Genomic DNA, 18,124 nt, shown 5'->3' with positions numbered 1-18,124 from the left:
CGAGCTCAATATGCCCTCACAGCATTATGTACACGAGCTCAATATGCCCTCACAGCATTATGTACACGAGCTCAATATGCCCTCACAGCATTATGTACACGAGCTCAATATGCCCTCACAGCATTATGTACACGAGCTCAATATGCCCTCACAGCATTATGTACACGAGCTCAATATGCCCTCACAGCATTATGTACACGAGCTCAATATGCCCTCACAGCATTATGTACACGAGCTCAATATGCCCTCACAGCCATTATGTACACGAGCTCAATATGCCCTCACAGCATTATGTACACGAGCTCAATATGCCCTCACAGCATTATGTACACGAGCTCAATATGCCCTCACAGCATTATGTACACGAGCTCAATATGCCCTCACAGCATTATGTACACGAGCTCAATATGCCCTCACAGCATTATGTACACGAGCTCAATATGCCCTCACAGCATTATGTACACGAGCTCAATATGCCCTCACAGCATTATGTACACGAGCTCAATATGCCCTCATAGCATTATGTACACGAGCTCAATATGCCCTCACAGCATTATGTACACGAGCTCAATATGCCCTCATAGCATTATGTACACGAGCTCAATATGCCCTCACAGCATTATGTACACGAGCTCAATATGCCCTCACAGCATTATGTACACGAGCTCAATATGCCCTCACAGCATTATGTACACGAGCTCAATATGCCCTCACAGCATTATGTACACGAGCTCAATATGCCCTCACAGCATTATGTACACGAGCTCAATATGCCCTCACAGCATTATGTACACGAGCTCAATATGCCCTCATAGCATTATGTACACGAGCTCAATATGCCCTCACAGCATTATGTACACGAGCTCAATATGCCCTCACAGCATTATGTACACGAGCTCAATATGCCCTCATAGCATTATGTACACGAGCTCAATATGCCCTCACAGCATTATGTACACGAGCTCAATATGCCCTCACAGCATTATGTACACGAGCTCAATATGCCCTCACAGCATTATGTACACGAGCTCAATATGCCCTCACAGCATTATGTACACGAGCTCAATATGCCCTCACAGCATTATGTACACGAGCTCAATATGCCCTCATAGCATTATGTACACGAGCTCAATATGCCCTCACAGCATTATGTACACGAGCTCAATATGCCCTCACAGCATTATGTACACGAGCTCAATATGCCCTCATAGCATTATGTACACGAGCTCAATATGCCCTCACAGCATTATGTACACGAGCTCAATATGCCCTCACAGCATTATGTACACGAGCTCAATATGCCCTCACAGCATTATGTACACGAGCTCAATATGCCCTCATAGCATTATGTACACGAGCTCAATATGCCCTCACAGCATTATGTACACGAGCTCAATATGCCCTCACAGCATTATGTACACGAGCTCAATATGCCCTCACAGCATTATGTACACGAGCTCAATATGCCCTCACAGCATTATGTACACGAGCTCAATATGCCCTCACAGCATTATGTACACGAGCTCAATATGCCCTCACAGCATTATGTACACGAGCTCAATATGCCCTCACAGCATTATGTACACGAGCTCAATATGCCCTCACAGCATTATGTACACGAGCTCAATATGCCCTCACAGCATTATGTACACGAGCTCAATATGCCCTCACAGCATTATGTACACGAGCTCAATATGCCCTCACAGCATTATGTACACGAGCTCAATATGCCCTCATAGCATTATGTACACGAGCTCAATATGCCCTCACAGCATTATGTACACGAGCTCAATATGCCCTCACAGCATTATGTACACGAGCTCAATATGCCCTCATAGCATTATGTACACGAGCTCAATATGCCCTCACAGCATTATGTACACGAGCTCAATATGCCCTCACAGCATTATGTACACGAGCTCAATATGCCCTCACAGCATTATGTACACGAGCTCAATATGCCCTCACAGCATTATGTACACGAGCTCAATATGCCCTCACAGCATTATGTACACGAGCTCAATATGCCCTCACAGCATTATGTACACGAGCTCAATATGCCCTCATAGCATTATGTACACGAGCTCAATATGCCCTCACAGCATTATGTACACGAGCTCAATATGCCCTCACAGCATTATGTACACGAGCTCAATATGCCCTCACAGCATTATGTACACGAGCTCAATATGCCCTCACAGCATTATGTACACGAGCTCAATATGCCCTCACAGCATTATGTACACGAGCTCAATATGCCCTCACAGCATTATGTACACGAGCTCAATATGCCCTCACAGCATTATGTACACGAGCTCAATATGCCCTCACAGCATTATGTACACGAGCTCAATATGCCCTCACAGCATTATGTACACGAGCTCAATATGCCCTCACAGCATTATGTACACGAGCTCAATATGCCCTCACAGCATTATGTACACGAGCTCAATATGCCCTCACAGCATTATGTACACGAGCTCAATATGCCCTCACAGCATTATGTACACGAGCTCAATATGCCCTCACAGCATTATGTACACGAGCTCAATATGCCCTCACAGCATTATGTACACGAGCTCAATATGCCCTCACAGCATTATGTACACGAGCTCAATATGCCCTCACAGCATTATGTACACGAGCTCAATATGCCCTCATAGCATTATGTACACGAGCTCAATATGCCCTCATAGCATTATGTACACGAGCTCAATATGCCCTCACAGCATTATGTACACGAGCTCAATATGCCCTCACAGCATTATGTACACGAGCTCAATATGCCCTCACAGCATTATGTACACGAGCTCAATATGCCCTCACAGCATTATGTACACGAGCTCAATATGCCCTCACAGCATTATGTACACGAGCTCAATATGCCCTCATAGCATTATGTACACGAGCTCAATATGCCCTCATAGCATTATGTACACGAGCTCAATATGCCCTCACAGCATTATGTACACGAGCTCAATATGCCCTCACAGCATTATGTACACGAGCTCAATATGCCCTCATAGCATTATGTACACGAGCTCAATATGCCCTCACAGCATTATGTACACGAGCTCAATATGCCCTCACAGCATTATGTACACGAGCTCAATATGCCCTCATAGCATTATGTACACGAGCTCAATATGCCCTCACAGCATTATGTACACGAGCTCAATATGCCCTCACAGCATTATGTACACGAGCTCAATATGCCCTCATAGCATTATGTACACGAGCTCAATATGCCCTCACAGCATTATGTACACGAGCTCAATATGCCCTCACAGCATTATGTACACGAGCTCAATATGCCCTCATAGCATTATGTACACGAGCTCAATATGCCCTCACAGCATTATGTACACGAGCTCAATATGCCCTCACAGCATTATGTACACGAGCTCAATATGCCCTCACAGCATTATGTACACGAGCTCAATATGCCCTCACAGCATTATGTACACGAGCTCAATATGCCCTCACAGCATTATGTACACGAGCTCAATATGCCCTCATAGCATTATGTACACGAGCTCAATATGCCCTCATAGCATTATGTACACGAGCTCAATATGCCCTCACAGCATTATGTACACGAGCTCAATATGCCCTCACAGCATTATGTACACGAGCTCAATATGCCCTCATAGCATTATGTACACGAGCTCAATATGCCCTCACAGCATTATGTACACGAGCTCAATATGCCCTCACAGCATTATGTACACGAGCTCAATATGCCCTCACAGCATTATGTACACGAGCTCAATATGCCCTCACAGCATTATGTACACGAGCTCAATATGCCCTCACAGCATTATGTACACGAGCTCAATATGCCCTCATAGCATTATGTACACGAGCTCAATATGCCCTCACAGCATTATGTACACGAGCTCAATATGCCCTCACAGCATTATGTACACGAGCTCAATATGCCCTCACAGCATTATGTACACGAGCTCAATATGCCCTCACAGCATTATGTACACGAGCTCAATATGCCCTCACAGCATTATGTACACGAGCTCAATATGCCCTCACAGCATTATGTACACGAGCTCAATATGCCCTCATAGCATTATGTACACGAGCTCAATATGCCCTCACAGCATTATGTACACGAGCTCAATATGCCCTCATAGCATTATGTACACGAGCTCAATATGCCCTCATAGCATTATGTACACGAGCTCAATATGCCCTCACAGCATTATGTACACGAGCTCAATATGCCCTCACAGCATTATGTACACGAGCTCAATATGCCCTCACAGCATTATGTACACGAGCTCAATATGCCCTCACAGCATTATGTACACGAGCTCAATATGCCCTCACAGCATTATGTACACGAGCTCAATATGCCCTCATAGCATTATGTACACGAGCTCAATATGCCCTCACAGCATTATGTACACGAGCTCAATATGCCCTCACAGCATTATGTACACGAGCTCAATATGCCCTCACAGCATTATGTACACGAGCTCAATATGCCCTCATAGCATTATGTACACGAGCTCAATATGCCCTCACAGCATTATGTACACGAGCTCAATATGCCCTCACAGCATTATGTACACGAGCTCAATATGCCCTCACAGCATTATGTACACGAGCTCAATATGCCCTCACAGCATTATGTACACGAGCTCAATATGCCCTCATAGCATTATGTACACGAGCTCAATATGCCCTCACAGCATTATGTACACGAGCTCAATATGCCCTCACAGCATTATGTACACGAGCTCAATATGCCCTCACAGCATTATGTACACGAGCTCAATATGCCCTCACAGCATTATGTACACGAGCTCAATATGCCCTCACAGCATTATGTACACGAGCTCAATATGCCCTCACAGCATTATGTACACGAGCTCAATATGCCCTCACAGCATTATGTACACGAGCTCAATATGCCCTCACAGCATTATGTACACGAGCTCAATATGCCCTCATAGCATTATGTACACGAGCTCAATATGCCCTCACAGCATTATGTACACGAGCTCAATATGCCCTCACAGCATTATGTACACGAGCTCAATATGCCCTCACAGCATTATGTACACGAGCTCAATATGCCCTCACAGCATTATGTACACGAGCTCAATATGCCCTCATAGCATTATGTACACGAGCTCAATATGCCCTCACAGCATTATGTACACGAGCTCAATATGCCCTCACAGCATTATGTACACGAGCTCAATATGCCCTCACAGCATTATGTACACGAGCTCAATATGCCCTCACAGCATTATGTACACGAGCTCAATATGCCCTCATAGCATTATGTACACGAGCTCAATATGCCCTCACAGCATTATGTACACGAGCTCAATATGCCCTCACAGCATTATGTACACGAGCTCAATATGCCCTCACAGCATTATGTACACGAGCTCAATATGCCCTCATAGCATTATGTACACGAGCTCAATATGCCCTCACAGCATTATGTACACGAGCTCAATATGCCCTCACAGCATTATGTACACGAGCTCAATATGCCCTCACAGCATTATGTACACGAGCTCAATATGCCCTCACAGCATTATGTACACGAGCTCAATATGCCCTCACAGCATTATGTACACGAGCTCAATATGCCCTCACAGCATTATGTACACGAGCTCAATATGCCCTCATAGCATTATGTACACGAGCTCAATATGCCCTCACAGCATTATGTACACGAGCTCAATATGCCCTCATAGCATTATGTACACGAGCTCAATATGCCCTCACAGCATTATGTACACGAGCTCAATATGCCCTCACAGCATTATGTACACGAGCTCAATATGCCCTCATAGCATTATGTACACGAGCTCAATATGCCCTCACAGCATTATGTACACGAGCTCAATATGCCCTCACAGCATTATGTACACGAGCTCAATATGCCCTCACAGCATTATGTACACGAGCTCAATATGCCCTCATAGCATTATGTACACGAGCTCAATATGCCCTCACAGCATTATGTACACGAGCTCAATATGCCCTCACAGCATTATGTACACGAGCTCAATATGCCCTCACAGCATTATGTACACGAGCTCAATATGCCCTCATAGCATTATGTACACGAGCTCAATATGCCCTCACAGCATTATGTACACGAGCTCAATATGCCCTCACAGCATTATGTACACGAGCTCAATATGCCCTCACAGCATTATGTACACGAGCTCAATATGCCCTCACAGCATTATGTACACGAGCTCAATATGCCCTCACAGCATTATGTACACGAGCTCAATATGCCCTCACAGCATTATGTACACGAGCTCAATATGCCCTCACAGCATTATGTACACGAGCTCAATATGCCCTCACAGCATTATGTACACGAGCTCAATATGCCCTCACAGCATTATGTACACGAGCTCAATATGCCCTCACAGCATTATGTACACGAGCTCAATATGCCCTCACAGCATTATGTACACGAGCTCAATATGCCCTCACAGCATTATGTACACGAGCTCAATATGCCCTCACAGCATTATGTACACGAGCTCAATATGCCCTCACAGCATTATGTACACGAGCTCAATATGCCCTCACAGCATTATGTACACGAGCTCAATATGCCCTCACAGCATTATGTACACGAGCTCAATATGCCCTCACAGCATTATGTACACGAGCTCAATATGCCCTCACAGCATTATGTACACGAGCTCAATATGCCCTCACAGCATTATGTACACGAGCTCAATATGCCCTCACAGCATTATGTACACGAGCTCAATATGCCCTCACAGCATTATGTACACGAGCTCAATATGCCCTCACAGCATTATGTACACGAGCTCAATATGCCCTCACAGCATTATGTACACGAGCTCAATATGCCCTCACAGCATTATGTACACGAGCTCAATATGCCCTCACAGCATTATGTACACGAGCTCAATATGCCCTCACAGCATTATGTACACGAGCTCAATATGCCCTCATAGCATTATGTACACGAGCTCAATATGCCCTCACAGCATTATGTACACGAGCTCAATATGCCCTCACAGCATTATGTACACGAGCTCAATATGCCCTCACAGCATTATGTACACGAGCTCAATATGCCCTCATAGCATTATGTACACGAGCTCAATATGCCCTCACAGCATTATGTACACGAGCTCAATATGCCCTCACAGCATTATGTACACGAGCTCAATATGCCCTCACAGCATTATGTACACGAGCTCAATATGCCCTCACAGCATTATGTACACAAGCTCAATATGCCCTCACAGCATTATGTACACGAGCTCAATATGCCCTCACAGCATTATGTACACGAGCTCAATATGCCCTCACAGCATTATGTACACGAGCTCAATATGCCCTCACAGCATTATGTACACGAGCTCAATATGCCCTCATAGCATTATGTACACGAGCTCAATATGCCCTCACAGCATTATGTACACGAGCTCAATATGCCCTCATAGCATTATGTACACGAGCTCAATATGCCCTCACAGCATTATGTACACGAGCTCAATATGCCCTCACAGCATTATGTACACGAGCTCAATATGCCCTCATAGCATTATGTACACGAGCTCAATATGCCCTCACAGCATTATGTACACGAGCTCAATATGCCCTCATAGCATTATGTACACGAGCTCAATATGCCCTCACAGCATTATGTACACGAGCTCAATATGCCCTCATAGCATTATGTACACGAGCTCAATATGCCCTCACAGCATTATGTACACGAGCTCAATATGCCCTCACAGCATTATGTACACGAGCTCAATATGCCCTCATAGCATTATGTACACGAGCTCAATATGCCCTCACAGCATTATGTACACGAGCTCAATATGCCCTCACAGCATTATGTACACGAGCTCAATATGCCCTCACAGCATTATGTACACGAGCTCAATATGCCCTCACAGCATTATGTACACGAGCTCAATATGCCCTCACAGCATTATGTACACGAGCTCAATATGCCCTCACAGCATTATGTACACGAGCTCAATATGCCCTCATAGCATTATGTACACGAGCTCAATATGCCCTCACAGCATTATGTACACGAGCTCAATATGCCCTCACAGCATTATGTACACGAGCTCAATATGCCCTCACAGCATTATGTACACGAGCTCAATATGCCCTCATAGCATTATGTACACGAGCTCAATATGCCCTCACAGCATTATGTACACGAGCTCAATATGCCCTCACAGCATTATGTACACGAGCTCAATATGCCCTCACAGCATTATGTACACGAGCTCAATATGCCCTCACAGCATTATGTACACGAGCTCAATATGCCCTCACAGCATTATGTACACGAGCTCAATATGCCCTCACAGCATTATGTACACGAGCTCAATATGCCCTCACAGCATTATGTACACGAGCTCAATATGCCCTCACAGCATTATGTACACGAGCTCAATATGCCCTCACAGCATTATGTACACGAGCTCAATATGCCCTCACAGCATTATGTACACGAGCTCAATATGCCCTCACAGCATTATGTACACGAGCTCAATATGCCCTCACAGCATTATGTACACGAGCTCAATATGCCCTCACAGCATTATGTACACGAGCTCAATATGCCCTCACAGCATTATGTACACGAGCTCAATATGCCCTCACAGCATTATGTACACGAGCTCAATATGCCCTCACAGCATTATGTACACGAGCTCAATATGCCCTCACAGCATTATGTACACGAGCTCAATATGCCCTCACAGCATTATGTACACGAGCTCAATATGCCCTCACAGCATTATGTACACGAGCTCAATATGCCCTCATAGCATTATGTACACGAGCTCAATATGCCCTCACAGCATTATGTACACGAGCTCAATATGCCCTCACAGCATTATGTACACGAGCTCAATATGCCCTCACAGCATTATGTACACGAGCTCAATATGCCCTCACAGCATTATGTACACGAGCTCAATATGCCCTCACAGCATTATGTACACGAGCTCAATATGCCCTCACAGCATTATGTACACGAGCTCAATATGCCCTCACAGCATTATGTACACGAGCTCAATATGCCCTCACAGCATTATGTACACGAGCTCAATATGCCCTCACAGCATTATGTACACGAGCTCAATATGCCCTCACAGCATTATGTACACGAGCTCAATATGCCCTCATAGCATTATGTACACGAGCTCAATATGCCCTCACAGCATTATGTACACGAGCTCAATATGCCCTCACAGCATTATGTACACGAGCTCAATATGCCCTCACAGCATTATGTACACGAGCTCAATATGCCCTCACAGCATTATGTACACGAGCTCAATATGCCCTCACAGCATTATGTACACGAGCTCAATATGCCCTCACAGCATTATGTACACGAGCTCAATATGCCCTCACAGCATTATGTACACGAGCTCAATATGCCCTCATAGCATTATGTACACGAGCTCAATATGCCCTCACAGCATTATGTACACGAGCTCAATATGCCCTCACAGCATTATGTACACGAGCTCAATATGCCCTCACAGCATTATGTACACGAGCTCAATATGCCCTCACAGCATTATGTACACGAGCTCAATATGCCCTCACAGCATTATGTACACGAGCTCAATATGCCCTCACAGCATTATGTACACGAGCTCAATATGCCCTCACAGCATTATGTACACGAGCTCAATATGCCCTCACAGCATTATGTACACGAGCTCAATATGCCCTCACAGCATTATGTACACGAGCTCAATATGCCCTCACAGCATTATGTACACGAGCTCAATATGCCCTCATAGCATTATGTACACGAGCTCAATATGCCCTCACAGCATTATGTACACGAGCTCAATATGCCCTCACAGCATTATGTACACGAGCTCAATATGCCCTCACAGCATTATGTACACGAGCTCAATATGCCCTCACAGCATTATGTACACGAGCTCAATATGCCCTCATAGCATTATGTACACGAGCTCAATATGCCCTCATAGCATTATGTACACGAGCTCAATATGCCCTCACAGCATTATGTACACGAGCTCAATATGCCCTCATAGCATTATGTACACGAGCTCAATATGCCCTCATAGCATTATGTACACGAGCTCAATATGCCCTCACAGCATTATGTACACGAGCTCAATATGCCCTCACAGCATTATGTACACGAGCTCAATATGCCCTCACAGCATTATGTACACGAGCTCAATATGCCCTCACAGCATTATGTACACGAGCTCAATATGCCCTCATAGCATTATGTACACGATTGAATTGTTTGCATGCTTTTAAAAAAAGCCCGGGTCTACAAGGTGTGTATAAGGTGTGCGTACGTGCAGGTGTGTTTTAACGTAAGCGAGCACAGCAGCCCTGGCGCTGTATCAATGAATCAAATGGCGTGTTTTGTGTCCGCTTTCCTTCAGTGATCAATTGCCCTCCGCCTACTCCGATCGAAAATGGTAATGTGCGGACATTCACGGCGACGTTTCAAGTCGGAAGTAGAATCCGGTATGAATGCAATCAAGACCACCGCCTTGAGGGACTACCAGAGGCTACTTGTGAAGCAGATGGAAAGTGGTCTTCAGACCCCCCGAGATGCATTAGACGTAAGTGTATTGTTGCTACTTAAAACCAAAGAAGGTTTGATATTTGCATGCGACACGATTAATGGACTCTGAAGCCAAAGTAAAGGTTAAGGTAGCCCGTGGCCAATGGATGCTATTTGCGTAGTGGCCAATGGATGCTATTTGCGTAGTGGCTAATGGATGCTATTTGCGTAGTGGCTAATGGATGCTATTTGCGTAGTGGCTAATGGATGCTATTTGCGTAGTGGCTAATGGATGCTATTTGCGTAGTGGCTAATGGATGCTATTTGCGTAGTGGCTAATGGATGCTATTTGCGTAGTGGCTAATGGATGCTATTTGCGTAGTGGCTAATGGATGCTATTTGCGTAGTGGCTAATGGATGCTATTTGCGTAGTGGCCAATGGATGCTATTTGCGTAGTGGCTAATGGATGCTATTTGCGTAGTGGCAATGCTGTACAGTAATACATAACTTACACAGGATTGAATTGCGGCATTGCTGGGTGGAAAGGAGAAGAAATGTTTGAAGTGTGCACTAAGTCTTGCAGTATTGCTCCAAATGAATTCGCATGTATTCAAGCAGTTTGCTTCTCTCGGGAAATTCAGTGGTAGTATCTGATACCATGACAAAACGGCAGCCATGCCTTGTGAGGTCGCTTTGTGCTTGTCTACCACGATATAACTGAATTCCATGTCTGATTAGCAGCAGCCTCATGTGAAACCACAGCATCATTATAACAGACACGTATTGACCGGAGAAGAATGAGCTGAACTTAAGTGGTGTCTCCTAACTAAGTTTCCATTGTCGGCTGCGGAGTTATGGCCTTTGGACACTTCTTCTCTTTTTCCAAGTGAAAATGAGCGTTGCAAACGCGACTGTGTATCCATTTTGCATTCTGTCGCAGTGATTTTGTTCACATCCTAGCAACACGCATGCTTGGCAATGGTCAGGTATCCAACTCAGGATGATAGGTCGTAATGTCCTTTCACGTCGTCATGTTGCTTTCCAGCACAGTGGCCGGGTTAGCCTAGTGCCATGTAGGCTAGAATGATTTTGTTATCTCCAAACGGCGAAATGGACAAGACATGGTCCCAGCAGTATTTGTCCGTAGTCGCTAGAAAATCCTTTCAGCCCAGCTGGCAAATGCATACATGCTACGACCTGGGTTAATGGGTCAAGGAAACCGCGCCTTGTGATTGTAATGGTGTAATGCAAAAGCACCCATAGTCGGATCACAAGGGGCAGGAGGTGTTAGAGACCATTTGTTTATAAATATCAGCATATAAGTTAGAGGGAAGCCCTCTCTCTCCCTCTCTCTCTCCCTCCCCCCCCCCCCCCTCTCTCTCTCTCTCCCTCCCGTTCTGTCTCTTTCCTCTCTGCTGCTCTCTCTCTCTCTCTCTCTCTCTCTCTCTCTCTCTCTCTCTCTCTCTCTCTCTCTCTCTCTCTCTCTCTCTCTCTCTCTGCCTCTCCAACCAAAAGCAAGTAACCTCCTGGAAAGCGGGAATTGCCTTTGCACGTACACACCCCGTATTGTGATACGGTCAATCAAGAATATCCTGTACAAGAACACATTAATGTGCATGTGCCAATTGCTCACCACTCCTTACGTTTTGAAGTGCACAGGAAATGAATAATTTGGTTCTGCACACTCCTTAAGGTACGCAAGCTCCACTGCAGCCACTTCATTACGTGAAAAAACCCTACACACACCATCCTCAAATGAAGTGGTCTCTTTGCTGCAAATTACTAATATCTCAATCATATTTTTGGCCAGGAGCCATCATCTGGATCAATCCTGATGATGGCTCCTGGCTGAAAATTTGATTGACTCGGATAATACCGGTAGTAATTTGCAGCAAAGAGACCACTTAATTTGAGGATGGTGTGTGGAGGGTTTTTCATGGTTCGGTGCACGTTCAATCAAAGTTTTGCAGCATCCGTGGATGAATGGAGTTTCTAATGTAGAGTGCGAAATAATCTTATTTTACCTTGTAGTGCACTTGCAATACTTCCAAATATGGAATACTCCTTTCTTTTCAAGCTCACCAATACACACACGATTGTTAGTAGAACATGTAAAGCATGCTGCCCGCTACATGGTGGAGTTTGCATCAACACGTACCGGCCGGCCATGTTAATCTGTGGGGAAACAGTGCAAAGAAGCGGAGCCTGTGTTGTCTTGGTTTCACTTTTGCAGTGGAAGAGCCTCAGACGCCGTGCGAATCGGATCCCTGCCTGCGTGGCATCTGCGTAGACCTGGTGGATGACTACAGATGTGAGTGTCCCACCGGCTACACGGGAAAGAACTGTGAAACATGTAAGTGTTACTGGTGATGTGCAAGCGACATACGCACACACACACACACACACACACACACACACACACACACACATACACACACACACACACACACACACACATACATACATACATACATACACACACACACACATACACACACACACACACACATACACACACACACACACACACACACACAATTCACACTCGTCTGTTTGGTATTCAGTCTCCTTTGAGTTATGACAATCCGAGACAATACAGCGGACTGAAGGTAGTGTTTTAAAAGCATGTTGATCTGAATGTAGCCGTGCGGTTACATTACCACGAGTCACCCACGTACATGTACATCATCTCTCTTTTGTTCTGTTGAATATGTGTGTGTGTGTGTGTGTGTGTGTGTGTATGTGTGTGTGTGTGTGTGTGTGTGTGTGTGTGTATGTGTGTGTGTGTGTGTGTGTGTGTGTGTGTGTGTGTGTGTGTGTGTGTGTGCATGCACCCATTCTTAGTGATCAGCTGTGGAAATCTAGAAGAAATTGAAAACGGCGCAGTTGACTACAGTTCCACAACAGTCGGAAGCAGGGCTGTGCACACTTGTAACGCCGGCTATAGGATGGTGGGTGACAGCCAGGCTGTCTGCCAGGACACCGGAGAATGGTCGGAGCAGCCATCGTGCACGGTCATAGCCAAGGGTCAGTACAGGAAATGATGCGTTCCAGGGATCATGCATATTGTAGATACAGACCTGTTTTGGGGGCTTTTCACCGCTTCATGATCGCAATGGCAAGCATGTGTTCAACGATGCTGTGAGCCAAATGCTTGACTGATGAGACTTGACACCTGTTACACAGTTATCTGTCCAGGGGTTGAGTTTCTTTCTTTTTTGTGCATGACATTGCCAACAGAGTACTGACCACTAACATAACAGGTATGATAATGCCAGCTTGCCTGTGACAAGACTGGCATACACCTTGCAAATCATTAAAGGGGAAGTTAAGGCAAAAATTAAAATTTCACCAGTTGTAGTCTTCGGGGTGCTGAGTCGAATGGTCTTGGTCCGAGAAAGCTGAGACGCTCCCTTCCTACTTGAATCCCAATCGAACTCGCGCACTTCCACCGAAACTGGGTGACTGCGCCCTACTAGATGGGGATTTGTATGCAAAATCTCACTAAAAGCGCCATTGCATTCTTATAAAAGCACGGATGACCGCGATTGGCCCATATGTTGTAGTCTTTTGGACGCTGAGTCGACTGGTTTTGGTCCGAAAAGGCTGCGATGCAGCGTTCCTCCTTTATTCCAGATCGAACATGGTTGAACAAGCGGTCACGTGCTCCTGCGTACACCAGTCACCTGGTCACCGTGCCTGCAGGGTACAACTTACTAGCCTTTTTGACCTTTTTTGGGTGCACTCCTGTCACTCGAGTTGAACCTTGGTGTGAAAGTTGTCGCCTTCTGGCGTGGTGACCAGGTGATTTGGGCACCCAGGAGCACGTGACCGCTTCTTCAACCATGTTCGATTGGGAATAAAGGAGGAACGCTGCATCGCAGCCTTTTCGGACCAAAACCAGTCGACTCAGCGTCCAAAAGACTACAACATATGGGCCAATCGCGGTCATCCGTGCTTTTATAAGAACGAAATGGCGCTTTTAGTGAGATTTTGCATACAAATCCCCATCTAGTAGGGCGCAGTCACCCAGTTTCGGTGGAAGTGCGCGAGTTCGATTGGGATTCAAGTAGGAAGGGAGCGTCTCAGCTTTCTCGGACCAAGACCATTCGACTCAGCACCCCGAAGACTACAACTGGTGAAATTTTAATTTTTGCCTTAACTTCCCCTTTAAGATGTAGGATGGCAAATCGGTACAATTGTTGAGAGAAAACTATATAGCTGATCTGGCAGATTTTCCTGTGCCACTCTCATGTACGACGAGCCTATTTGGCCCGGGTTATTGGTCTGCAATCATTGCTGTGTTGAGGCGTTTCTGATATCTGCTGTATTGTTATTGTGCCATGTGCAGCCCGCAACTGTCCCTTGCCCAGAGGTATCTTCAATGGACGTGTTACATACACTGGCACTACAGCGGGAAGCAGAGTGAGTTGTTATCACTTATCAGTTACTCGCCATCAACTGAGATGACAACAAATTCCCGTTCACGCAGAATATGTGTGCAGTACACCTGTGTACAATGAAAAGACGGTGATGAGGATCACGCAAACGTCAAATTTGACGCTCTTCACTTTTAAAGAAAATGTAGATCAACATTGTACAGTCTACTCCACTTCAGTCCAGCGAACTCGCACATAGCGAATTTCGTCATATAGCAAACCATTGTCCATGTCCCTGTTTCAACCCATACAAAATTGACCCTTTGAAGCGAACCCATTTTCCTTTATCACGAACCATATCTCGAAGGGCCGCATGTAAACCAAGTGCACTCATACATTCATGGGCTACATACCAGTCACTACTTTCTGCTTGCATGCATGGTGTGAGTTTATCTCTGTTATAACGAACTTCGGCTATGAAAAAAACCTCGTTCTCCTGCACAATGGTGTTGGTTATGTCTGGAGTCGACTGTAGTTTCAGTATCACTGTTTCTGTTTCTGTTATGCTGGGCTCACAATGGTGATTATACACACACAAACAAACACATGACTTTCTATCAATGAAACTTTTTCCTAAGTGTGTTGTCACGCACAGGATTCACTGACGGACAAGGCACTTGTTAGACCTACGTGTACATATAGGTTGGAAACCAATATGAAACATCGCAAGGTGTGACCACCAACTGCTTTGACCTCCATCTTTTTCTGTGCTCCTTGTTCATCAGATTCGATACAGGTGCAACCGGGGATTCAGGCTGGTTGGCCGGGCGATAGCCACGTGCTTGGCTAATGGACGATGGACATCAGCTGCTCCCACGTGTCGCAGTGTAGCATCCTGTGGCGGTGGCTCCAGTAGTGATGATAACGGCTCTCGCAGCAGCAGTAGCTGTAGCAACAGCAACAGCAACAGTGATGACTGAAGACCTCTTTGTTTCAGAGCTTAGCAAACTCAGACCGTGAATTTTCTGATTTTTTCACATACACTTTCGTTTTAGAAATGCAACATGCTCTATAATGCTTGTAATCTCAATTCATTTGATCGTTTTGAGCGTACATGTGCTTGTACATTGAAGTAGCGGTTGTGTGATATCGCTTGCACTAACTTAGTGTATCTGACAGGGTTGTAGTCAAGCATAACAAGTCATGTTATATATGCAGTTGGGAAGTGGTTTTCCATCATCCACTACACACCATAACTGCGCTCTCCAACCAACCTCAACACGTTGCCACAGCACACCACCAGCAAAGCGACACATCCCGGTTGGTGCTGCTGCTTACCATTTATTTAGTTGTGAAGTACAATATCAATAATACATTTGTATACATTATAGTAAGCACCACTCTTGCTTTGCTCAGTGTATTCCCCGGGTTGTTACAAGAGGCCGAAGGGAGGTGCACAAAAGAACTTGTTTCCTCTGTGATAGCCTGGGCGTGGTTTGAACCCCTGACCCTGTGGTTCGCCACCTGCGTAGCCTGGCGGGAAAACTTCCGAAAAGAACCGTTTGGCCAGGGCTACATGTAGGTCTACTAATAATATGCTTCAAAATACATGATTATACTTTGACCACCAGACCGTCAAACCGTCACGGATCCCCTCCTACGCCACTGTGTAAATACCATACTAGCTGTGCATCACTGTTATCAGTTGTCTGAAGATTGCCATCTGGCATGAAACTATTAGCTACAACACACCAGACGCGTGGTAGATCTACTCTGTGACTCGTGTGCCGGATTATACTTTGAAGTGCTATACTATCACGGTTCCCGCCTTCTAGACTACAGTAGTCAGTAGCATGTCAGCATGCTGCATTCTTCCGGGAATAGTGGGATGGTCCAGGAGTCCAGGAGTCCAGGAGTCCAGGAGTCCAGGAGTCCAGGACCATGACAGAGAAACAGACAGTACTGTACCTGGTAGAATAAATCCTAGATCTACTTGGAAGCGGACGGGTTTTGCAGCGGTGCTGCGATCCACAGTCAAATGGAAGCTAAATGGCCTGGCACGAGGGCAACATCATCGTTACATGGATGCGGTGAATGGGTTTTTTTTTGGTCTTTGACCACTTCGTCCGTGCGGTGGTGGCTCTGATCTACTCGTACTCACCTACCATAGAGACTAGTAACTACATCTGCGACCGGTTTGCTCCTAGATAGAAGGTGGCGACGTTCGTACGGATCCGAGGCACTGTCTGAGTCCCACCATAACCATGATAACCACGTTGCTAAAAAGTGTTGGTTGAGATCATTGCCATTGGGCAGTACCAGGTAGTAGGTACTAGTGTACTGTAAGTAGTACTGTACAACATCCCCTGACCACAGTCAGTGGCAGTGTTCGAAGTTCAGATTCCCGTCCACGATGGAGTAGTGCCCGGCAGGCGGCAGACCATTTTGGAAGGGACGAGACAGGGACTTGAAAGCCGTGAGAAGTAGCACAATCATGTACATTGAACTGATCAGGGAGTAGTCATGTGACAGCTGTATACCATGGTATACTACTCCCTGATTTGAATGTACATGTACATGTACCACCGGTGCACCGATACTCGCATTAACGCTAGGATTGCAAACGTCAGTGCTCCACACGTCCATGTTGCCACCTCACTGCTGAGTTCCAATTATGCTGCTAATACCTCACCCTCAAGTTAGTTCCAACCTGCATGACACGCATAATTCTTCTATGCGTGACCAAGCATGGTTCGCATTCTGAGTTCATCACTTCAGTTTCTAAAACAATACGGATCATAAATCCTGCGCTATGACCAGTCCATCATAATGACTAGAATTAGTTACTACATGTTACGATGTACATGTAGCACCAGTGTATTATTATGTATATCATGTAAATAGCCTTAAATCAATCATTGTCCCACTAGACCAGGTTCATGTTGGCAGTGCTGCAGCGAGATCTACTACCTAGACCATCATCACGTCTTCATCAGTGCCACAATGGCACCCTGCCCTGGCATCGCTCCCATTCCTCCTTGATAGGCTATTAGTGAGTATAAGGGCAAACGAGTCGAATCAACTACAATACTAACTACGTTGTAGGCGCGCACTTGAACTCTTGAATACAGGGACCAAACACTACGCGAGCAACACTCCGTGCAT

The 18,124-nt window shown here is 45.6% G+C and overlaps 1 protein-coding gene across 1 annotated transcript in view; it reads left to right on the top strand.

The window, feature by feature from the left end:
• LOC135805228 (sushi, von Willebrand factor type A, EGF and pentraxin domain-containing protein 1-like) overlaps nt 1–16,349 on the top strand; it is a 37,064-nt gene extending 20,715 nt beyond the window's left edge. The window contains exons 19-23 of the mRNA XM_065319238.1: nt 10,455–10,637; nt 12,814–12,933; nt 13,425–13,607; nt 14,932–15,005; nt 15,745–16,349. Coding sequence (XP_065175310.1) covers nt 10,455–10,637; nt 12,814–12,933; nt 13,425–13,607; nt 14,932–15,005; nt 15,745–15,939 — 755 coding nt within the window. The 3' untranslated portion in view covers nt 15,940–16,349. The remainder of the gene's footprint in view (nt 1–10,454; nt 10,638–12,813; nt 12,934–13,424; nt 13,608–14,931; nt 15,006–15,744) is intronic.
• Nucleotides 16,350–18,124: the final 1,775 nt, after the last annotated feature.

The sequence above is a fragment of the Sycon ciliatum genome, chromosome 1 (assembly GCF_964019385.1).
Source record: "Sycon ciliatum chromosome 1, ocSycCili1.1, whole genome shotgun sequence".
Taxonomy (NCBI): Eukaryota; Metazoa; Porifera; class Calcarea; order Leucosolenida; family Sycettidae; genus Sycon; species Sycon ciliatum.
This window is presented reverse-complemented; position numbering and strand designations above follow the sequence as displayed.